Here is a 17982-nt window from a genome sequence, read left to right on the forward strand (position 1 = left end):
ATGAGATGGTTGGATGGCATCACCAACTTGATGGATATGAGTTTGAGCAAGCTCCAGGAGTTGGTGATGGACAGGAAAGACTGGAATGCTACAGTCCATGGGGTCTCAAAGAACCAGATATGACTGAGCGTCTGAACTGAACTGACTAATGTTCCTTAACTAATTAACTGAACTAACATCATTGAAGAGGAATAGGCAAAGATACAGATGCTGTGCATATAGATACTTGTTTATCCACCTAATTATTTCTTTTTAAAAAAATGATTGAATTATATTTGATGTATAATATTTTGGGCTTCCCTGGTGGCTCAGACAGTAAAGAATCCACCTGCAATGTGGGAGACCTGGGTTCGATCCCTGGGTTGGGAAGATCCCTTGGAGGAGGGTATGGTAATTCCCAGTATTCTTGCCTGGAGAATCCCTGTGGACAGAGGAACCTGGCGGGCTGTAGAGAGTCAGACACAACTGAACGACTTTTACTCACTCAAAATGTTTTGGAAATGCATCAAATGATTCAGTTATATATATTCTTTTTTCAGATTCTTTTACACTGTAAGTTATTACAAGTCATTGAATATAGCTCTTTGTGCTACACAGTAGGTCTTTGTTGTTTATCTATTTTATATATGGTAGTGAGTATCTGTTAATACCAAAGTCTTAATTTATCCCTCCCCACTTTTCCTCTTTGATAACTGTAGGTTTGTTTTGTATGTCTGTGAGTCTGCTTCTGTTTTGTAAATAAGTTCATCTGTATCTTTTTAAAGATTTCACATATAAGTGACATCATATGATATTTGTCTTTCTCTGACTTACTTTGCTTAGTATGATAATCTCTAGGTCCATCTATGTTGCTGCAAATGCCATTATTTCATTCTTTTTTTATGGCTGAATACTAGTCCATTGTACATATATACTACATCTTTTTTATCCACTCATATGTTGACAGACATTTAGGTTGCTTCCGTGTCTTGGCACTACTGTAAGTAGTGTTGCAATGAACATGGGGTGCGTGTATCTTTTAGAATTAGGGTTTTCTCTGGATATATGCCCAGGAGTGGGATTGCTAGATCATGTGGCAACTCAATTTGTAGTTTTTTTTTTTTAAAGGAACTTCCATAGTGTTTTTCATACTGGCTGCACCAATTTACATTTTCACCACCAGTGTTATATCCAAACCTTCTTTAGCCATAATTTCTTTATTTAAAACCCTAAGCACCTGATTAGCATATACTAGGATAGTGACTCGGAGAAGGCAATGGCAACCCACTCCAGTATTCTTGCCCGGAAAATCCCATGGGCAGAGGAGCCTGGTAGGCTGCAGTCCATGGGGTCGCGAAGAGTCGGACATGACTGAAGCGACTTAGCAGCAGCAGCAGGATTGTGACTACTCCCCTTAGGAACTTTCCAAATAAGTTCAAGTATAACACTATACTTTAGAAAAAGACATGAAAGATGCTTTTCTTATTTTACCTCAGCAGTACTTGGGGATGTTGATTATTACTCAGAAGACAATAAAACTCAGATGGTTTTTTAAGTAGTAGTAACATCAATCACTTACTTCTTAAAGCAGTGCGCTGCAGTAACAAGCCAAGTATTACTAATCAAGGTGGCCCCACACTGATGTATTTTATTATGCTGAAGAGAAGCTTGCCAAGGCCAGGCAGCCTTGCCCGCGATCTCTCCGGACATTATTCTGTTGCTTACTAATGGAACAACTCGTTTACCACAACCTGAAAGAGATGCGATTGTTAAATTATAAGAAATGTCTCTATAACTCTTGATACAGAGAAATTAGTAGAGTGCTGCAGTGCAATGTTTCCATCAGTCATTATATAAACATGTACAATATTAATATCCACCTTCTCCTCATTGATGTTTTGCTCACTCCCTCTATTTATAGAATGGATATACATTGCCCACTGAAGCTACCTACATAAGTCTGAGAAGTATCGACACATGATGCATTAACCATGCCACTTGAGGAACTAGTCACTCAGAAAAGTGTATGAGAGAAGGAGTTCCGAGGAATTGGCAATTACTTCTCTGATCAGTTCTTCTGGTGAGGACTTTTATGTCAAAATAACATGGTGGGATCACCTAAAACTAGGAAACAATAATCTTAGTAGGAGCTCCCAGAACATCTGGATAATTGGAACTCCTTCTCTCATGACCAGTCCCTTGCTCTTTAGGATGGAGGACTCTATATTTCCACATAAATATCACATTCACTATAGGTGGGGATAAATAAGTACTCTATTATGTGTGTCAGATCAGAGATTAGTTTGCTGCTTAGGATTCCTGCTAAGAATGAAGCCTGTTTAAAGCATGCTGCTAAAAAATAAATAAATAAATAAATAAAGCATGCTGCTAATAAATAAAATATGGTAGGTTCAATTTTTATTCCAAAAAATTAAGTATCAAAGAGGAAATTCACTTTACTGGTACTGATGACACTGCTACTGTGGCTGGTCGTTTAGAAATCCCCATCACTGCCATCTCTAGTTTAGACTACTGTTTTTCTCACCTGGAGGACTGCAACAGCTTCCCTGATCATCTCCTTGCCTCCAGTGTTGCTCCTCCAATCCATTCTCCACCCTGGAACCCCAGTGGCCTTTCTGTTGTGTCTAAAACCCTTTAGTGACTTTTTATTCCAGATAAAGTTGAAATGTTTTAGCATGATTCTGGTCCTTGATGACTATTAATCACACCCCTTTCTCATGTCCCCAACCCCCAATCCTATATTACAGCCACACTGATATTTTTCATTTATAAGAAGTGATCATATTCTTGCTTTTCTAGAGACATTTTTACATACTATTCTCCCTGCCCAGGACATTCATCCCACTTATCACTTGATTTGTGTGGTCCTTCCTTTCTCCTGTCTCAAGGATTACTTTCAGACCCCACAAGACCAAGTCAGGTTAGCTGACTCTGTGATTAACTTTCACTGCACTATCTCTGTCATAGCATTTATCACACTGTTTTAACATTTCCTGATTTATTTATGTTTTCCTCTAAATTCAAACCCTTAATTTTAGAGGAGGAATCATGTCTTAGTGACACTTGTATTAACTTTCTGGCACTTGATAGATTTTAAAAGGATATTTATTGAATGAATAAAAATATATAGTATATTTGCAAGACAGATGAAAATGAATGAACACCTTTGCTCAAAGTCATCACCACTTTAAAAAAATTCTTTCAAAATTTAGGCCACAGTGATATGAAGCAAGTGATGATATGAAGTGAGTGAGTAGAGCTGCTGTCAACCATGAAGACGAGTATGATCAGTAAATTGTATAGACAATCACAAGTAAAGGGGTCTATCTCTTTTCCATTTATCATTTTCTCATTATTTTACTTCTCAGTAGAAAGCATAATTAGTAGCATTTAAAAATTATCAAGGCAAGTCCATTTATTCCAAATCAGAAATATAAAATTTCTTCAAATTGCTCCTAGATTTCCACCATGTAAAATATTTTTCTTGAAGATGACAAAAAAGTTTGGTTTTAGAGTTAGGAAAAAAAAAGTATTTTCATTTGTTACACAATTGTTATTCTCTCCAAAAGAAAATGTGGAAAATGAGTGGGAAATTATGAGCTAATATTTGAAGATATCCTTTCTGAGATGGAAATGGAACTTGTGTTTATAAGCTAACTAGACTTACATGCTTGGACAGTTAGCTTCCCTGTTGATGAACTCATTGCTGAAAAACAAGATAGAACAAAGAATGATAATTTGATATTCTCCTAGTTGGTCTCAATGACCAGAAATTATCAGAGAATATTCATCATATATGGAGTACAGAAATTTGAGCGTATGGATGAGTCAGGAAAACAGCTGATATAACAGGATATATGTATGGTTTTGGTAGAGATTTATAGGCAATCTCTAGGCTTTCCTGGTGGCTCGGATGGCAAAGAATTCTCCTGCACTGTGGGAGATCTGGGTTCAATCCCTGAGTTGGGAAGATCCCCTGGAGGAGGGCATGGCAACCCAGTCCAGTATTCTTGCCTGGAGAGTTCCCATGGACAGAGGAGCCTGGTGGGCTACAGTCCATGGGGTCGCAAAGAGTCGGACACGACTGAGTGACTAAGCACTGCACATATAGGCAATAAGCAGTGAATGATTAAGGCTCAAATATACATAATCAAAACCCACAAATCATTTGTAGTAATACAGAACAGTGGCTTTCCAATGGCTTAGGATAAATCTTTGGATTTTACTTAAGTATATAGAGAAAGTAGGGAAAGAGGGAACAACTGATGGAGTCTTTAGGTTCAAACTCAGCCTCAACTAGAACAAGTCTGCTTTTATCTTTTCTGTTTAAGATTTCACATAAGCCTTTCTTTGGTGCAAGGGTTTAAGGATGAAAAAAAAAAAAACTTTGAAAACTACCACAGAAAGTATATTTAAAATACTTCTAAAACACAGTTCTTAAATTATCAAAATGTTCCCCTCCCTGAGGAATAAACTACTATATATTGTTATCAAACACCTGCTGGATACTGGTAGAGGCTAATTATTGGACAGAATCTAAGATAAAATTCTGTCATTTCCAACAAAGTTGGTAACCTGATAAAGGAAATACAAACATTTAAAATTAAGTTGATGCGCTGATGTATGGAACAGTCTTATGGACTCTGTGGGTGAGGGAGAGGGTGGGAAGATTTGGGACAATGGCATTGAAACATGTAAAATATCATGTATGAAACGAGATGCCAGTCCAGGTTCAATGCACGATACTGGATGCTTGGGGCTAGTGCACTGGGACGACCCAGAGGGATGGTATGGGGAGGGAGGAGGGAGGAGGGTTCAGGATGGGGAGCACATGTATACCTGTGATGGATTCATTTTGATATTTGGCAAAACTAATACAATTATGTAAAGTTTAAAAATAAAATAAAATTAAAAAAATAAATAAAATTAAGTTGATGAATGGTTGTATGAAAAGTGGGATGGTTTTCAAAATAAAAGTGCTTAATAGGTAGAATGAGGATGGATGGTTTTACTTATTTCTACCAGTGGTACATGTCTCAGACTCACATTCTCTACATTTAACTTCCCATTATGCATAATAAGAATGTTTCTTTCCACTTACCTTCTATAAATTTCACTTGGGAAACTAATGATGATGAACTATACAAAGTGGGAGCTCTGGAGAATATCCAATAAACTCATAAAAGGCATGACTAAATCATTATATAGTGAAGAATCAGTTGCTCAGTACAGATCCTCAGTCTTTATTTATAGAAGAAACTCAGTTTTTGGTCAAATGTAGTTTTAAGGTAGTAAATTTCTTGTTTTATTTTTTTAAATTATAAGCATACTTTGGAGATTTTGTGGGTTCAGTTTGAGACCACTGCAATAGGCAAATATCACAATAAGGCAGGTCAAAATATTTTTTGTTTCTCAGTGCATTTAAAAGTTTATGTTTACACCATTCTGTAGTCCATTAAGTGTGCATTATGTCCTAAAAGGCAATATACATACCTTAATTAAAAAGTACTTTACTGCTAAAGCATGCTAACTATCATCTGACACAGAATTGCCACAAACCTTCAATTTGTAAAAACACAGCATCTGTGAAGTGCAATAAAGTGAAGTGAAATAAAATGAGGTATTTGAATATGCCCCATGTTAGTAATGCATTACAATGGTATAAATTTAGAATTCTTCAGTTAGAGCTTCTTCTGCTTAGTTTGAGCAAAATGCAACTCAGCCCTTTTCCAGGAATGAGACCAGGGTACATGTAATAGTTGGGAGTTTCATTGGATTTTCGAGGAAAGAATTTTATACAGAATGATTATACCTGGAAATAAACTGCCCATATACAAGTGACTGACTATTGCAAATTACCAATTTTGACAAAATGGTTTTACTTTCTATGTTTAGGAGTGAAAACAAACACTAACACCTTAGTTTTGAACATGACCCTCTAACACACTTCTGAGTTGACAGTAATGGTATTCAGGGCTGAACACACTACAAGTAAAATGGTGAGGACTGGGGCCCACATCAACAGCCCATGGGTGATGAGCAGCTCTTCCACATCCATGGCATTTGCAATTCAAAGGAGTCGATATTAGTTTTGTTCTGACATCACATCACAGGAAGGGCGCATACTGCACAGTTATTTGTCAAACCAAAACACAGATTCTTGCCAGATTATGGATAAATCTGGGGCTGCAATGTTATTTCTAGACTTTGTCTAGAATTTCTGCAATTTTCCATTCATTTGAAATCCCCCAAATTAAGTATTGCTGGAGAGCAGTTTTTTTGTCTACAAGGATTGCCTTAGGATTCTAATCAGTTTTCTACCAAGTGAGCCTTTCCTAAGTACTAGTAAATGCTGCTCTTTTCACATTTGGAAATTTGGAAACATTCGGGCTTCTAGGTTTTTCTACTACCAATTATTTGCATTAATGTTTTCAGGTTTCCAAAGCATATGCACAATTTTCTAGCTTTCTAATAGCCTATATGTTCAATATTATATTTTCTGTTTCCTTGTATATATTCTTTTTTTTTGTAACTTACTAACATTGCTTTTTTTTTTTTTTACTTTACAGTATTGTATTGGTTTTGCCATACATCAACATGAATCTGCCACAGGTGTACATGTGTTCCCCTTCCTGAACCCCCCTCCCACCTCTTGATATTTCTGTGACTTCAGGAAGAACAAATATTATATTTGCAAGATTATAGATGAGAAAGTGGAGGACAAGGCATGGTAGCCCTTTGGTGGACTTTGTAAATACAAGTCCTTTCCAGAACTTGGGTAGTCCTGTAGTGACTCAGTAGAGTTAGAATCAGGTAACTCTCAAATCAGGTTCTTCATCAGCACATCCTGCCCTTTAATGTACTATAGACATTAAAACAGACTACAGGTCACAAGCTGACCTATAAGAAACAAAAAGCCCAGATACCTGATGACCACTTCATGCTTCATTTCTGGTTTCAGATAGCTCAGGCTTTTAAGTTCCTTCCAAATTAACTGGTTATTTAAAATTATGTAGAACACATCTTGTAACTTATCAGAACTTCCACTATTTCACAACCTCGATTCATTTGTTTCTCCACAAAGGAGAAAACAAAGAAGGTGGATTAAGCCCTTGAGAGGTTCTTCCCTTCTGGGTTGGGAGAGGTCCCCGGGTTCATTTCCTGACTAACTGACTCTGTCTCATCAGCAAATCCCTGCCCATCCCATTCCCACAGATTTTATTTCCTGGTCAGGTTTCCTCCTAAAGAGTCAGCCAGACCCTTGAAAGGGCAGGGCTTTCTGTTTCATGTCTGATATGAATCACACTTACTCTGATTCTCTTCTGTGACTCTTAAGTCTGGTGTCCACTGGAATGTGTAGGGGAAATCTGTACTTGTCTTTCAGGAATAGATACTTGTCGAAGCAGCTTAATGAACAGGGGTAAACAGGTTTTCAGGTTTCACTAGTGGCTTAGATGGTAAAGAACCCATCTGTGATACAGGAGACCTGGGTTCAATCCCTGGGTTGGGAAGATCCCCTGAAGAAGGAAACAGCAACCTACTCCAGTATACTTGCCTGGAGAATTCCATGGACAGAGGAGCATGGCAGACTATAGTCCACGGGGTCGCAAAGACTCGGACAGGACTGAGTGACTTTCACTTTCGCTTTCAAACAGGTTTCTGTCTGGCTGGACTCCTGAGAGTTTTTGGTATGCTAATATACGGGGTGAATTTCTAAGAGATCAATATTGTAGACTGCATTTCTAAAAAGTGTTTGACCAAAGAACACTTTTTTTTTTTCTGCATAAAGCTTCTCAAGAAATTAGCAATCTATCAATAGACTTGAATCTCTGCCCTTTTTAATTACTGGAGTCCTTAACTAAATCTTTGCCCTTTTTAGTTACCAGAGTCCTTTCACTATAGATAGAAGGTCTAAAGCCCCTCTCTCACATCTCTAAAGATGAATTTGCCTAATTCATAAGAATAAAGATGTTAAATGCTGCATGTAAAAGGCGTAGAGAAGGGCCTCGGTAAAAGTTACTTCTTTTAAAGAAGCAATGATGATAAAATGGTTCCTATGATTTCTAGTTTTGTGATTTTTTTTAATCATTACTTGTAAGATGGCTTTACTGGCTCCAAAGTTAGTTTACCATTTTCCCAAATGCCCACAGGAAAAAAGTTAACACAAACTTCACAATTACACTATTCACAGAAACTATTCTTTTTTTTAAAGGGCAGCAACTGGGTTTATGTTTCTGAAACAGAAAAACAGCCATTGCTCAACACTTGGTGTTTTCAATTGCTAGTCATGGAGGCAGTGACTGGATCAGATGAACTCTGTTAGTGGTAAAGGTTTGCTTTTATTTCAGGATGAGTGCCAGTCAATTACTACAGGAAAAGCCACTTGACTAATTTCAGATATGCTTTTATCAGAGAACAATAAAACCTTTGAAAGTCACTTTTTTAACTTGAATTTTTTTTCATTTGAATTCTAGCTATTATTTGGAATGGAAATAATAGTAAATAAATTTATGATTAGACATAAAATGGACTTAATAGAGAACTTCACATCACGTAGAAAGGTACCTGCTAAGTCGCTTCAGTCGTGTCCGACTCTGTGTGACCCCATAGATGGTAGCCACCAGGCTCCCCCCTCCCTGGGATTCTCCAGGCAAGAACACTGGAGTGGGTTGCCATTTCCTTCTCCAATGCATGAAAGTGAGAAGTGAAAGTGAAGTCGCTCAGTCATGTCCAACTCTAGCGACCCCATGGATTATAGCCCACCAGGCCCCTCCATCCATGGAATTTTCCAGGCAAGAGTACTGGAGTGGGGTGCCATTGCCTTCTCCATGAAAGGTACCTACTTACCATTAACTTCAACTGATGAGGTGTTTATTGACAAGGCTCTGGTGTTCCTTATCTTCTCATCTAAGATGCTGCGGATTTTCCTATTTCTCACTGCACTTGACTCAGCAGAGGGGAACTGGAATACCATAATGACATCTACTGTCATCCCATCTTCCTCTGGACTGTGACACAGAATAGAAAGGTACTTGTTCAAAGAATACATCCAGTATTATCCTACACTCTTTTTTTTTTTTGTATTTTATTCCCTTGAATTATGCCTCAATTGAAAGTGTCAGCAGCTGATTATCTCACATTGCTACTCATTTATGTCACTCTGACTCAAGATTGTTTCATATATTCTCTCTTCATGTTCTCTTTTTGCTTTAAGTGAATTTTGCCATTAATTTGAAGGCTTGTTATAGCATTTGTATAAGACTCAGACACTAAAATGTTGTCAGCAAAATCATAAACCCTGAATATTGGAAAAAACTTCAGTGGTGTCTTTGATCTATCACTCATGTGATACCTTCGTTAGCTCTAAGCTTCCATGATAAGTGGTCATCTCATCCCAGCAAGTAATTAAAAGAATGAGAAATTTACTTCCATAAAGAGGCTATTTCTGTTTGGTCAGCTTTGATTTTAAGAGAGTTCTTCACTTGGAGTTGAACATATCTCCCTAAAGCTTCCATTCCGTAGGCTTATGTCTACCAGTTGGGACATACATACAACATCAGTCCTCTCTTCCATGTGTAATATTTGAAGACAGTGATATTCTTGGTCTCTGAGTATTCTCCAAATTAAGTATATCCAATTCCTTGAACTTTTTCCATATAAACACATTTAAGCCCCTTCACTTGAGGGGCTGAATTTTCATATATACTTAACATATGAAAATCAAACAGTTAAAGGTCTTTTAAAAAATGGAAACCTATATGTTGATCTGCCACATCTCTTATTTTTACACTTCAAAAGATCGAAGCTATAAAAGCATGAAAGCCCTATTTTCCTGAATCCCTTGACTTTAAAAAAAGAGGAAATGGTATTGATTTGAAGGGATTTTATATACTGTGGTTCATTTAGGCTCTGGAATGTGAAGATATAAATAATCAGAATTTTATGTCAAATTGGCAAATATTCCCTCTTCTTAAATCAGAGGGAAAACATGGTTTACTAGGTGGAATGCACCCACACAAAAACTTACAAAATGATAATGACTACACATTCAAAAGAGTGCATAAGGCTATGATAATTTTGCTAGGATGTTATGGCAAGTCAGAATTTGAAAATGGAGGGCATGAAATCTAGAAAGTTTCAGCAAAAACATGCTTTTCCTCTCCTAGATATCATAAAATGTATCAAATTTATATTGTAAAATCCTTCTGGAGGTCACTAGTTACTCGGTAAAGGTGTAAGAAACTTGGAGTCATTCTGCCAATAGGGCATTAGCCTATAGGTAATAAAACTGATCATTATTTCCTTCAAATATATCCATCTGGATATTCTCATTTTTTTAAAGAAGATGAGTCACACAGGCCCATATGTTTGTATGTTACATACATGTTCTGCTATGAACTTTCCAAATAAGACAACTGAAACCTCTGAGTAATTTCTCAGACTATATGAGTCTCTTCCTCCATCTCCACAAGTGGAAATTTATTTCAACATTTATTTCAAATTTATTTCTTTGTGTTTGGGCATGCCTCCTGTTACTAGGGGTTCAATACAGGAAAGACTTGTGACCTCATTTTGTAGTCAACTTTGGCTCCTTAATATTTTTGAAATGACATATGTATTGAAAGAATACCATTTGGTGCATGCAGTGACATGCTGCTGGGTTTTCTCAAGGCCCTGGTTTCTGGTAGTCTCAGGCCTTACCATCACTTGATAGGATTTGAATCCTGTTCTGTCACTTGAGGAATTTTGAACATTTCACATAACTTCCCAAAGTCTCAGTTTTTGCATTTATAAAATGATGGTAAATGTTGTTGCAATCATATTAATAAGAAATCCTGGCCAAAAGCCAGTCTCATAGAGGCAACAGTGTATAAAGGTTCCTGTCTCTCGTGCTTTTGGTCATTCTAGACTGTGAAGTCACCTTTGCCCAAGCATACGTACGTCAGTTTCACTACTTGGTTCTTGATATAATGCTTGTTCAAGGCCGAATCTATAAATGTCTCATCCACCTGTTATGACAATAAAGAGAAACTATGTGTTAATAAGATATTTTATAATAAGAACATACCACTGATTAAATGTTAAAGCAAAATAAAAATGTTTAACATGAGTAATATCATTATTTAAACCACTGGTTCTCAAATCTAACAGTGCAACAGAATCATTTGCAGAAAAAAGAAAAAAGACTTAAAGATGCTGGTGCCTCTGCCAGAGTTTTGGTTATAAATGACCCTGAGGAAACCTAGGCATTTGTAGTTGTAAAAATCTCCCAGATGACTCTAATATGTTGATGCAGGTGTTTGGGGTAGACATTATGTTCCTAAAATTCCATAGAAAGTGAAGCAGAAAGATGCAGAGCAGAGATGGGATATCGAGGGAGTCCTGGAGAGGTGGTGGAGAGAATCCTGGCTTAGTACTGGGTTTGAAGCCAACATTTTCTGTTACTCGTGAACTGGGTGACTGTGGGAAAGTTACTGAGCCAATTTGAGCCTCAGTATCCTAACATCTAAAACAAAGATGTTAATATGCTAACTCATAGGATTGTAAAGATTAAACACATATAAAATGCTGGGTACATTTTGATAGTAGCCTGTCGGTGGATCAGGTTAACCCCATCCTGGCATTGCAGGTCTCAGATTTCTTTGCAGGTCTTTGGATTGTGAGTACAGGGAAGAAGTATTAGAGATTTAGGAAAGGCAACGATCTTTTAATTGTTGTTGACTGTGAGCCCTAGAGTGGGCAAGGGGGGAAGAAAGAGTAAGGTGGTCTTGCAGGTTTAGGTCAAAGTTGTGTTATTCAGTTTATGTCAACATGGAAGTAGACCTTGAAGAAGGAAATGGCAACCCACTTCAGTATTCTTGTCTGGAAAATCCCATGGATGGAGGAGCCTGGTTGGCTACAGTCCATGGGGTCACAAAGAGCTGGACACGACTGTGCAACTTCACTTTCACGTTCATTTTCAGATATGCAGGTGACATCACTCTGATCGCAGAAAATGAAGAGGAACTAAAGAGTCTCTTGATGAGAGTGAAAGAGGAGAGTGAAAAAGATCCCTTAAAACTCAACATTCAAAAACCTAAGATCATTGCATCCAGTTCCATCACTTTCATGGCAAATAGAAGGGAAAAAAGTGGAAGCAGTGATAGATTTTATTTTCTTGGGCTCCAAAATCACTGCAGACTGTGACTGCAGCCATGAAATTAAAAGATGTTTGCTCCTTGGAAGATAAGCCATGACAAACGCAGACAGCGTATTAAAAAGCAGCGACATCACTTTGCTGACAAAGGTCCGTACAGTGAAACCTATGGTTTTTCTAGTATTTGTGAACAGATGTGAAAGTTGGTTCATATGAAGGTTGAGCACCAAAGAATTGATGCTTTCAAATGGTGGTGCTGCAGGAGACTTTTGAGAGTCCCTTGGACTGCAGAGATCAAACCAGACAATCCTAAAGGAAATCAACATTGAATATTCATTGGAAGGACTAATGATGAAGCTGAAGTTCCAATACTTTGGCTACTTGATATGAAGTGCCGAGTCATTGGAAAAGACCCTGATGCTGGGCAAGATTGAAGGCAAACGAAAGAGACGGCAGAGGATGAAGTGATTAGATCTATCGCTGACTCAGTGGACATAAATTTCAGCAAACTCTAGGAGTTGGTGGAGGACAGAGGAGCCTGGTGTGCTACAGTCCATAGAGTTACAAACAATAGGGCACTACTTAGCAACTGAACAACAGCAACAAGGCACCATGATGCTGTGACTTATCACATGTAGATTTTGGCTTGCAGTATCCCCTAGTGACCAGTGTCATCTGAATCCAGGTACTGATTTTCATATTTGATTGATGAGCCAAATGTGAAAAAACTACATCCTAAATCCTTAAGGAGGAGACAGGGAAAGTTTAACTCAATGAAAATAAAAAGAAGACTGTTTCAGAGATCAAGGAATAAGTTATGACTTTCTTAGCACTATCAGGCATTCATAAAAAGCTTAATTAGGAAACAAAATATACATGATCTCCCTTCAGTCAGTTCAGTTCAGTTCAGTCGCTCAGTCGTGTCTGACTCTTTGTGACCCCATGAGTTGCAGCACGTCAGGCCTCCTTGTCCATCACCAACTCCTGGAGTTCACTCAAACTCACATCCATCGAGTCGGTGATGCCATCCAGCCATTTCATCCTCTGTTGTCCCCTTCTCCCTGCCCCCAATCCCTCCCAGCATCAGAGTCTTTTCCAATGAGTCAACTCTTCGCATGAGGTGGCCAAAGTACTGGAGTTTCAGCTTTAGCATCATTCCTTCCAAAGAAATCCCAGGGCTGATCTCTTTTAGAATGGACTGTTTGGATCTCCTTGCAGTCCAAGGGATTCTCAAGAGTCTTCTCCAACACCACAGTTCAAAGGCATCAATTCTTCAGCGCTCAGCCTTCTTCACAGTCCAACTCTCGCATCCATACATGACCACTGGAAAAACCATAGCCTTGACTAGACGGACCTTTGTTGGCAAAGTAATGTCTCTGCTTTTGAATATGCTATCTAGGTTGGTCATAACTTTTCTTCCAAGGAGTAAGCGTCTTTTAATTTCATGGCTGCAGTCACCATCTGCAGTGATTTTGGAGCCCCCAAAATAAAGTCTGACACTGTTTCCCCATCTATTTCCCATGAAGCGATGGGACCAGATGCCATGATCTTAGTTTTCTGAATGTTGAGCTTTAAGCCAACTCTTTACTCCTTATAATAACTATGAAATAAGAAATTTTTTGATTCTTATTTCATTTGAAGACAGAACTGACACCTGGAGACATTGTGTGAATTTCCCTAGCATCATGTGGATTAATAAACTGGGATTTAAATGTAGGTTTCTGTCTTTACATTCATCTCTTATCAATCACACAACCTCCTTGTTACATATAATGTACATTTTACTTGAATTTCTATCAAAGAACATATGACAATAAGTTATAGCATAAACAGTTGATTGACTTAAAGTGTAAAACTTGTAAAGATATATTTGGTAATATATTTTTTACACTTTCTATCCAAGGCAGTATTTAGAAAACAGAGAAATTGCTTGTATCCAGAATATACACTTATTTGACTTTAAATAAGAAAAGTTTAAATGGGCTGAAGAAATGTGGGGTTCATATGTTAGAAATGAACTTGTTTGGTAAGATATGTTTTCGTAAGAATGATATTATTTTAATCATTTCACTTGTGGTACTCAGAGCCAGTCCTGTTACTCAATATCTGGGGGAAATACAAAAGAAAAGAAAAGGCTAACCAAAAACAAAGGGGAGAAAATTGATCAATATTAAAAGGAATAAAAGTAAATTTCTTTAGGCATTTAAAGAAGTCTGGTTTGTAGTTATCCTCTGAAATTCTACCCACAGTAGATCCCTTGGCTGTTTGTGACTTGTCGGTAAAAGTATTGGATTAAGTTTTTGACTCCAGATGACATCATTCATCTGGCAAAGCGCCTGCTGAGAAGAACATCCATCCCCAGCATCCATTCCATCTTTGAATAGTTCAGGTGTCTGGGAAGGTAAGCAATAAAAGAATAACACAGGAAGAATCTAGGTAGAAGTAACTTTTGTAATCACAGAAATATAGAAGTTTCTTCTCTATAGTTCAAATTCCAGGACCTGTCCCTGTAAAGTCTCATTGGTTGGGTCTGGGGTGAAGCCCAGAATTTTATGTGATCCATATAGCCTGGTCTGGTGTGAAGCCCACAATCTTAAGGTGATCCTTGTAGCCAGGAAAACAGTTTGAGAAATACTGGGGCACAGAGACTGGCTAAGAAGTTCCTACGCCAAAGGAATTTAAAACAGGGGAAATCAGAGAAAACATGAATGTAAACTTTATTGCTGAATAGAGTTTATATATGAATCTGCTTTCTAGAGATCCCCTAAAAATGTTTCCCTGGCAGATTAAGGCCTCTTTCATCAAATAATCTGCCAATACTTTGGCATTCTAATTCTGAATTCTCAGAAGTTTCAAAGGACACTTTTTTTAAAGCTGTGTGCCAACTTGTTATAAATTTATTATTTGCATAATTTAATAGATTTAGTGATTTATAAATCTATCTTTCTCCCTTTTGGGGGCATTTGCAGTTTTGTGATTGGAGTTAGTCTCCTAACATTGAACAAAAGACCCTCTTTCAGGGTAGTACCTGTTTATGTATGCTGATTTTGAAATACTGGAAGTTGAACTGAGATTAAGTTATAAGAGGGCAATTGAAGTTTAGTTGTGTGTTTAATGAAAGAGTTAGGGAGAGGCTTTCAACTCAAACAAATAGACACACCCAGCCATTGAGCTCTCATTCCCAAACTAACTCTGTTCACACATGTAGCCTGTCTTTCATTTTAGATGCTTTCACCATCTGCCATTGATCCCCACTGCCACCCATCAGCACCACCATTATCTTTCATGCTTGGGAGCACTGTTCTTAGGCATGGCTCTTGCTTCACTGTATGCTTGCCTTTCTCAGATTATTCCTTTGGTCTGTGGCTCTCTCTCTCATCCTGCTAGCTCTGCTTTTCTGAATCTCCTTCAAGGTCTATTTCAGATAAGACCTGCTTTGGGTTAATTCCTTAAACCTCAAAGTAATCTTTCCTTTTTCTCTCTTAATTGTTCTTATCCCTCTTATATCTTTTAATATAGTTGCTTACGCAAATACATTATCTCCTCTGAAGGTGAAAATCACTCAGTCGTGTCCAACTCTTTCAACCTCATGGACTATACAGTGCATGGAATTCTCCAGGCCAGAATACTGGAGTGGGTAGGCTTTCCCTTATCCAGGAGATTTTCCCAACCCAGGGATCAAACCCAGGTCTCCTGCTTGCAGGCAAATTCTTTACTAGCTGAGCCACAAGGGAAGACCTCTACTAAACTGCAAACTCCTTATGGATAGGGACAATCAGTCTTTTCATACTCTACAATACGTAGGAATGTAGCATGGTTTTTTGAATGAATTAATAAAAGAAAGTGAAAATTTATTAGAAAGCCTTGCATTTACCTTGCATTTGGATCAAACCTGGTGGCTCAGTGGTAAGAATCTGCCTGCAAAGCAGGTGAATCTGTAGATTCAATTGCGGATTCAGTCCCTAGGTTGGAAAGATGCCCTGGAGAAGGAAATGGCAACCCACTCCAGTATTCTTGCCTGGAAAATTCCATGGGCAAAGGAGCCTGGTGGGCTACAGTCCATGGGGTCACAAAAGAGTCAGAGACGACCTAGCAACTAAACAACAATATTGCTTGCATTTATTTACCAAGAAGTTTTTATTAGCATTTTTAATGAGATTTAGCCAGATTGAGATCAATACTTCTAGAGAAAAAATAAAACTGCCCATGAATATTTGAGAGGAATTTTTTCTCCTAGTTGACTTTTTCAGTAATTTGATTCCTGACGTGTACAAGCAATGTGTAATAATTACCCCTCTCCAAAGGCAGTCTATATTCTTTGCCCTTTAAAAATAAGGATGATAATCTTGATAGTCCTTATTGAAATCCTTTAAGGTTGCTAAACTATCTATATAAAATCCAGACTTTTTCAAAATCCAAGATTTAAGAACTGTGAATGATTATCTTAAGCCTATATGCAACATGGCCAACTTGAGCACAGGTGGTGCTCACAGGATTTTAGAGACTTATTGGTCTCCTTGTCTCTTTAGCCCTCAAGGAACTAGAAAAAGAACAAACTAATCTCAAGGATAGCAGAAGGAAAGAAGTATCAAAAATCAGAACAGAAATAAATAAAATAAAGATCATAAAAACAATAGAAAAGATCAGCAGAACTAAGCTGTGTTTTTGAAAGGATAAAAAAATTGAAAAGCTAATGAAAGAGTAGATGTTATAACACAGAAATACAAAGGATCATAAAGACTACTATGAACAGTTCAGTTCAGTTCAGCCATTCAGTTGTGTCCGACTCTTTGTGACTCCATAGACTGCAGCACACCAGCCTTCCTTGTCCATCACCAACTCCTGGAGCTTATTCAAACTGATGTCTAGTGAGCCGGTGATGCCATCCAACCATCTCATCCACTGTCATCCCCTTCTCCTCCCACCTTCAATCTTTCCCAGCATCAGGGTCTTTTCCAGTGAGTCAGTTCTTTGCATCAGGTGGCCAAAGTATTGGAGTTTCAGCTTCAGCATCAGTCCTTCCAATGAATATTCAGGACTGATTTCCTTTAGGATGGACTGGTTGGATCTCCTTGCAGTCCAAGGGACTCTCAAGAGTCTTCTCCAACACCACAGTTCAAAAGCATCAATTCTTCAGTGCTCAGCTTTCTTTATAGTCCATTTCTCACATCCATACATGACTACTAAAGCCATAGCTTTGACTAGATGGACCTTTGTTGGCAAAGTAATGTCTCTGCTTTGTAATATGCTATCTAGGTTGGTCATAGCTTTTCTTCCGAGGGGCAAGCGTCTTTTAATTTCATGGCTGAAGTCACCATCTGCAGTGATTTTGGAGCCCCCCAAAATAAAGTCTGTCACTGTTTCCATTTTTACCCCATCTATTTGCCATGAAGTGATTTGACTGGATGCCATGATCTTCATTTTCTGAATGTTGAGCTTTAAGCCAACTTTTCACTCTCCTCTGTTACTTTCATCAAGAGGCTATTTAGTTCTTCTTCACTTTCTGCCATAACGGTGGTGTCATCTGCATAACTGAGGTTATTGATATTTCTCCCAGTAATCTTGATTCCAGCTTGTGCTTCATCCAGCCTGGCATTTCGTATGATGTACTCTGTATCAAGTTAAATAAGCAGGGTGACAATATACAGCCTTGACGTACTCCTTTTCCTATTTGGAACCAGTCTGTTGGTCCACATCCAGTTCTAACTGTTGCTTCTTGACCTGCATACAGATTTCTCAGGAGGCAGGTCAAGTGGTCTGGTATTCCCATCTCTTTAAGAATTTTCCACTGTGAACAGTTATACACCAGCAAATTGGATAATCTAGAAGAAATGGATACATTTCTC

General features: G+C 38.1%; 1 protein-coding gene across 1 annotated transcript in view; it reads right to left on the minus strand.

Moving 5' to 3' along the window:
• The window catches only part of LOC113894634 (transmembrane protease serine 11A-like), a 69553-nt gene that overhangs the window by 17665 nt on the left and 33906 nt on the right, over nt 1-17982 (minus strand). The window contains exons 4-7 of the mRNA XM_027545307.1: nt 10942-11009; nt 8848-9008; nt 3668-3706; nt 1559-1730 (exon numbers count right to left, since the gene is read on the minus strand). Coding sequence (XP_027401108.1) covers nt 1559-1730; nt 3668-3706; nt 8848-9008; nt 10942-11009 — 440 coding nt within the window. The remainder of the gene's footprint in view (nt 1-1558; nt 1731-3667; nt 3707-8847; nt 9009-10941; nt 11010-17982) is intronic.

Source organism: Bos indicus x Bos taurus, chromosome 6, assembly GCF_003369695.1.
Source record: "Bos indicus x Bos taurus breed Angus x Brahman F1 hybrid chromosome 6, Bos_hybrid_MaternalHap_v2.0, whole genome shotgun sequence".
In the NCBI taxonomy this organism is placed as follows: Eukaryota; Metazoa; Chordata; class Mammalia; order Artiodactyla; family Bovidae; genus Bos; species Bos indicus x Bos taurus.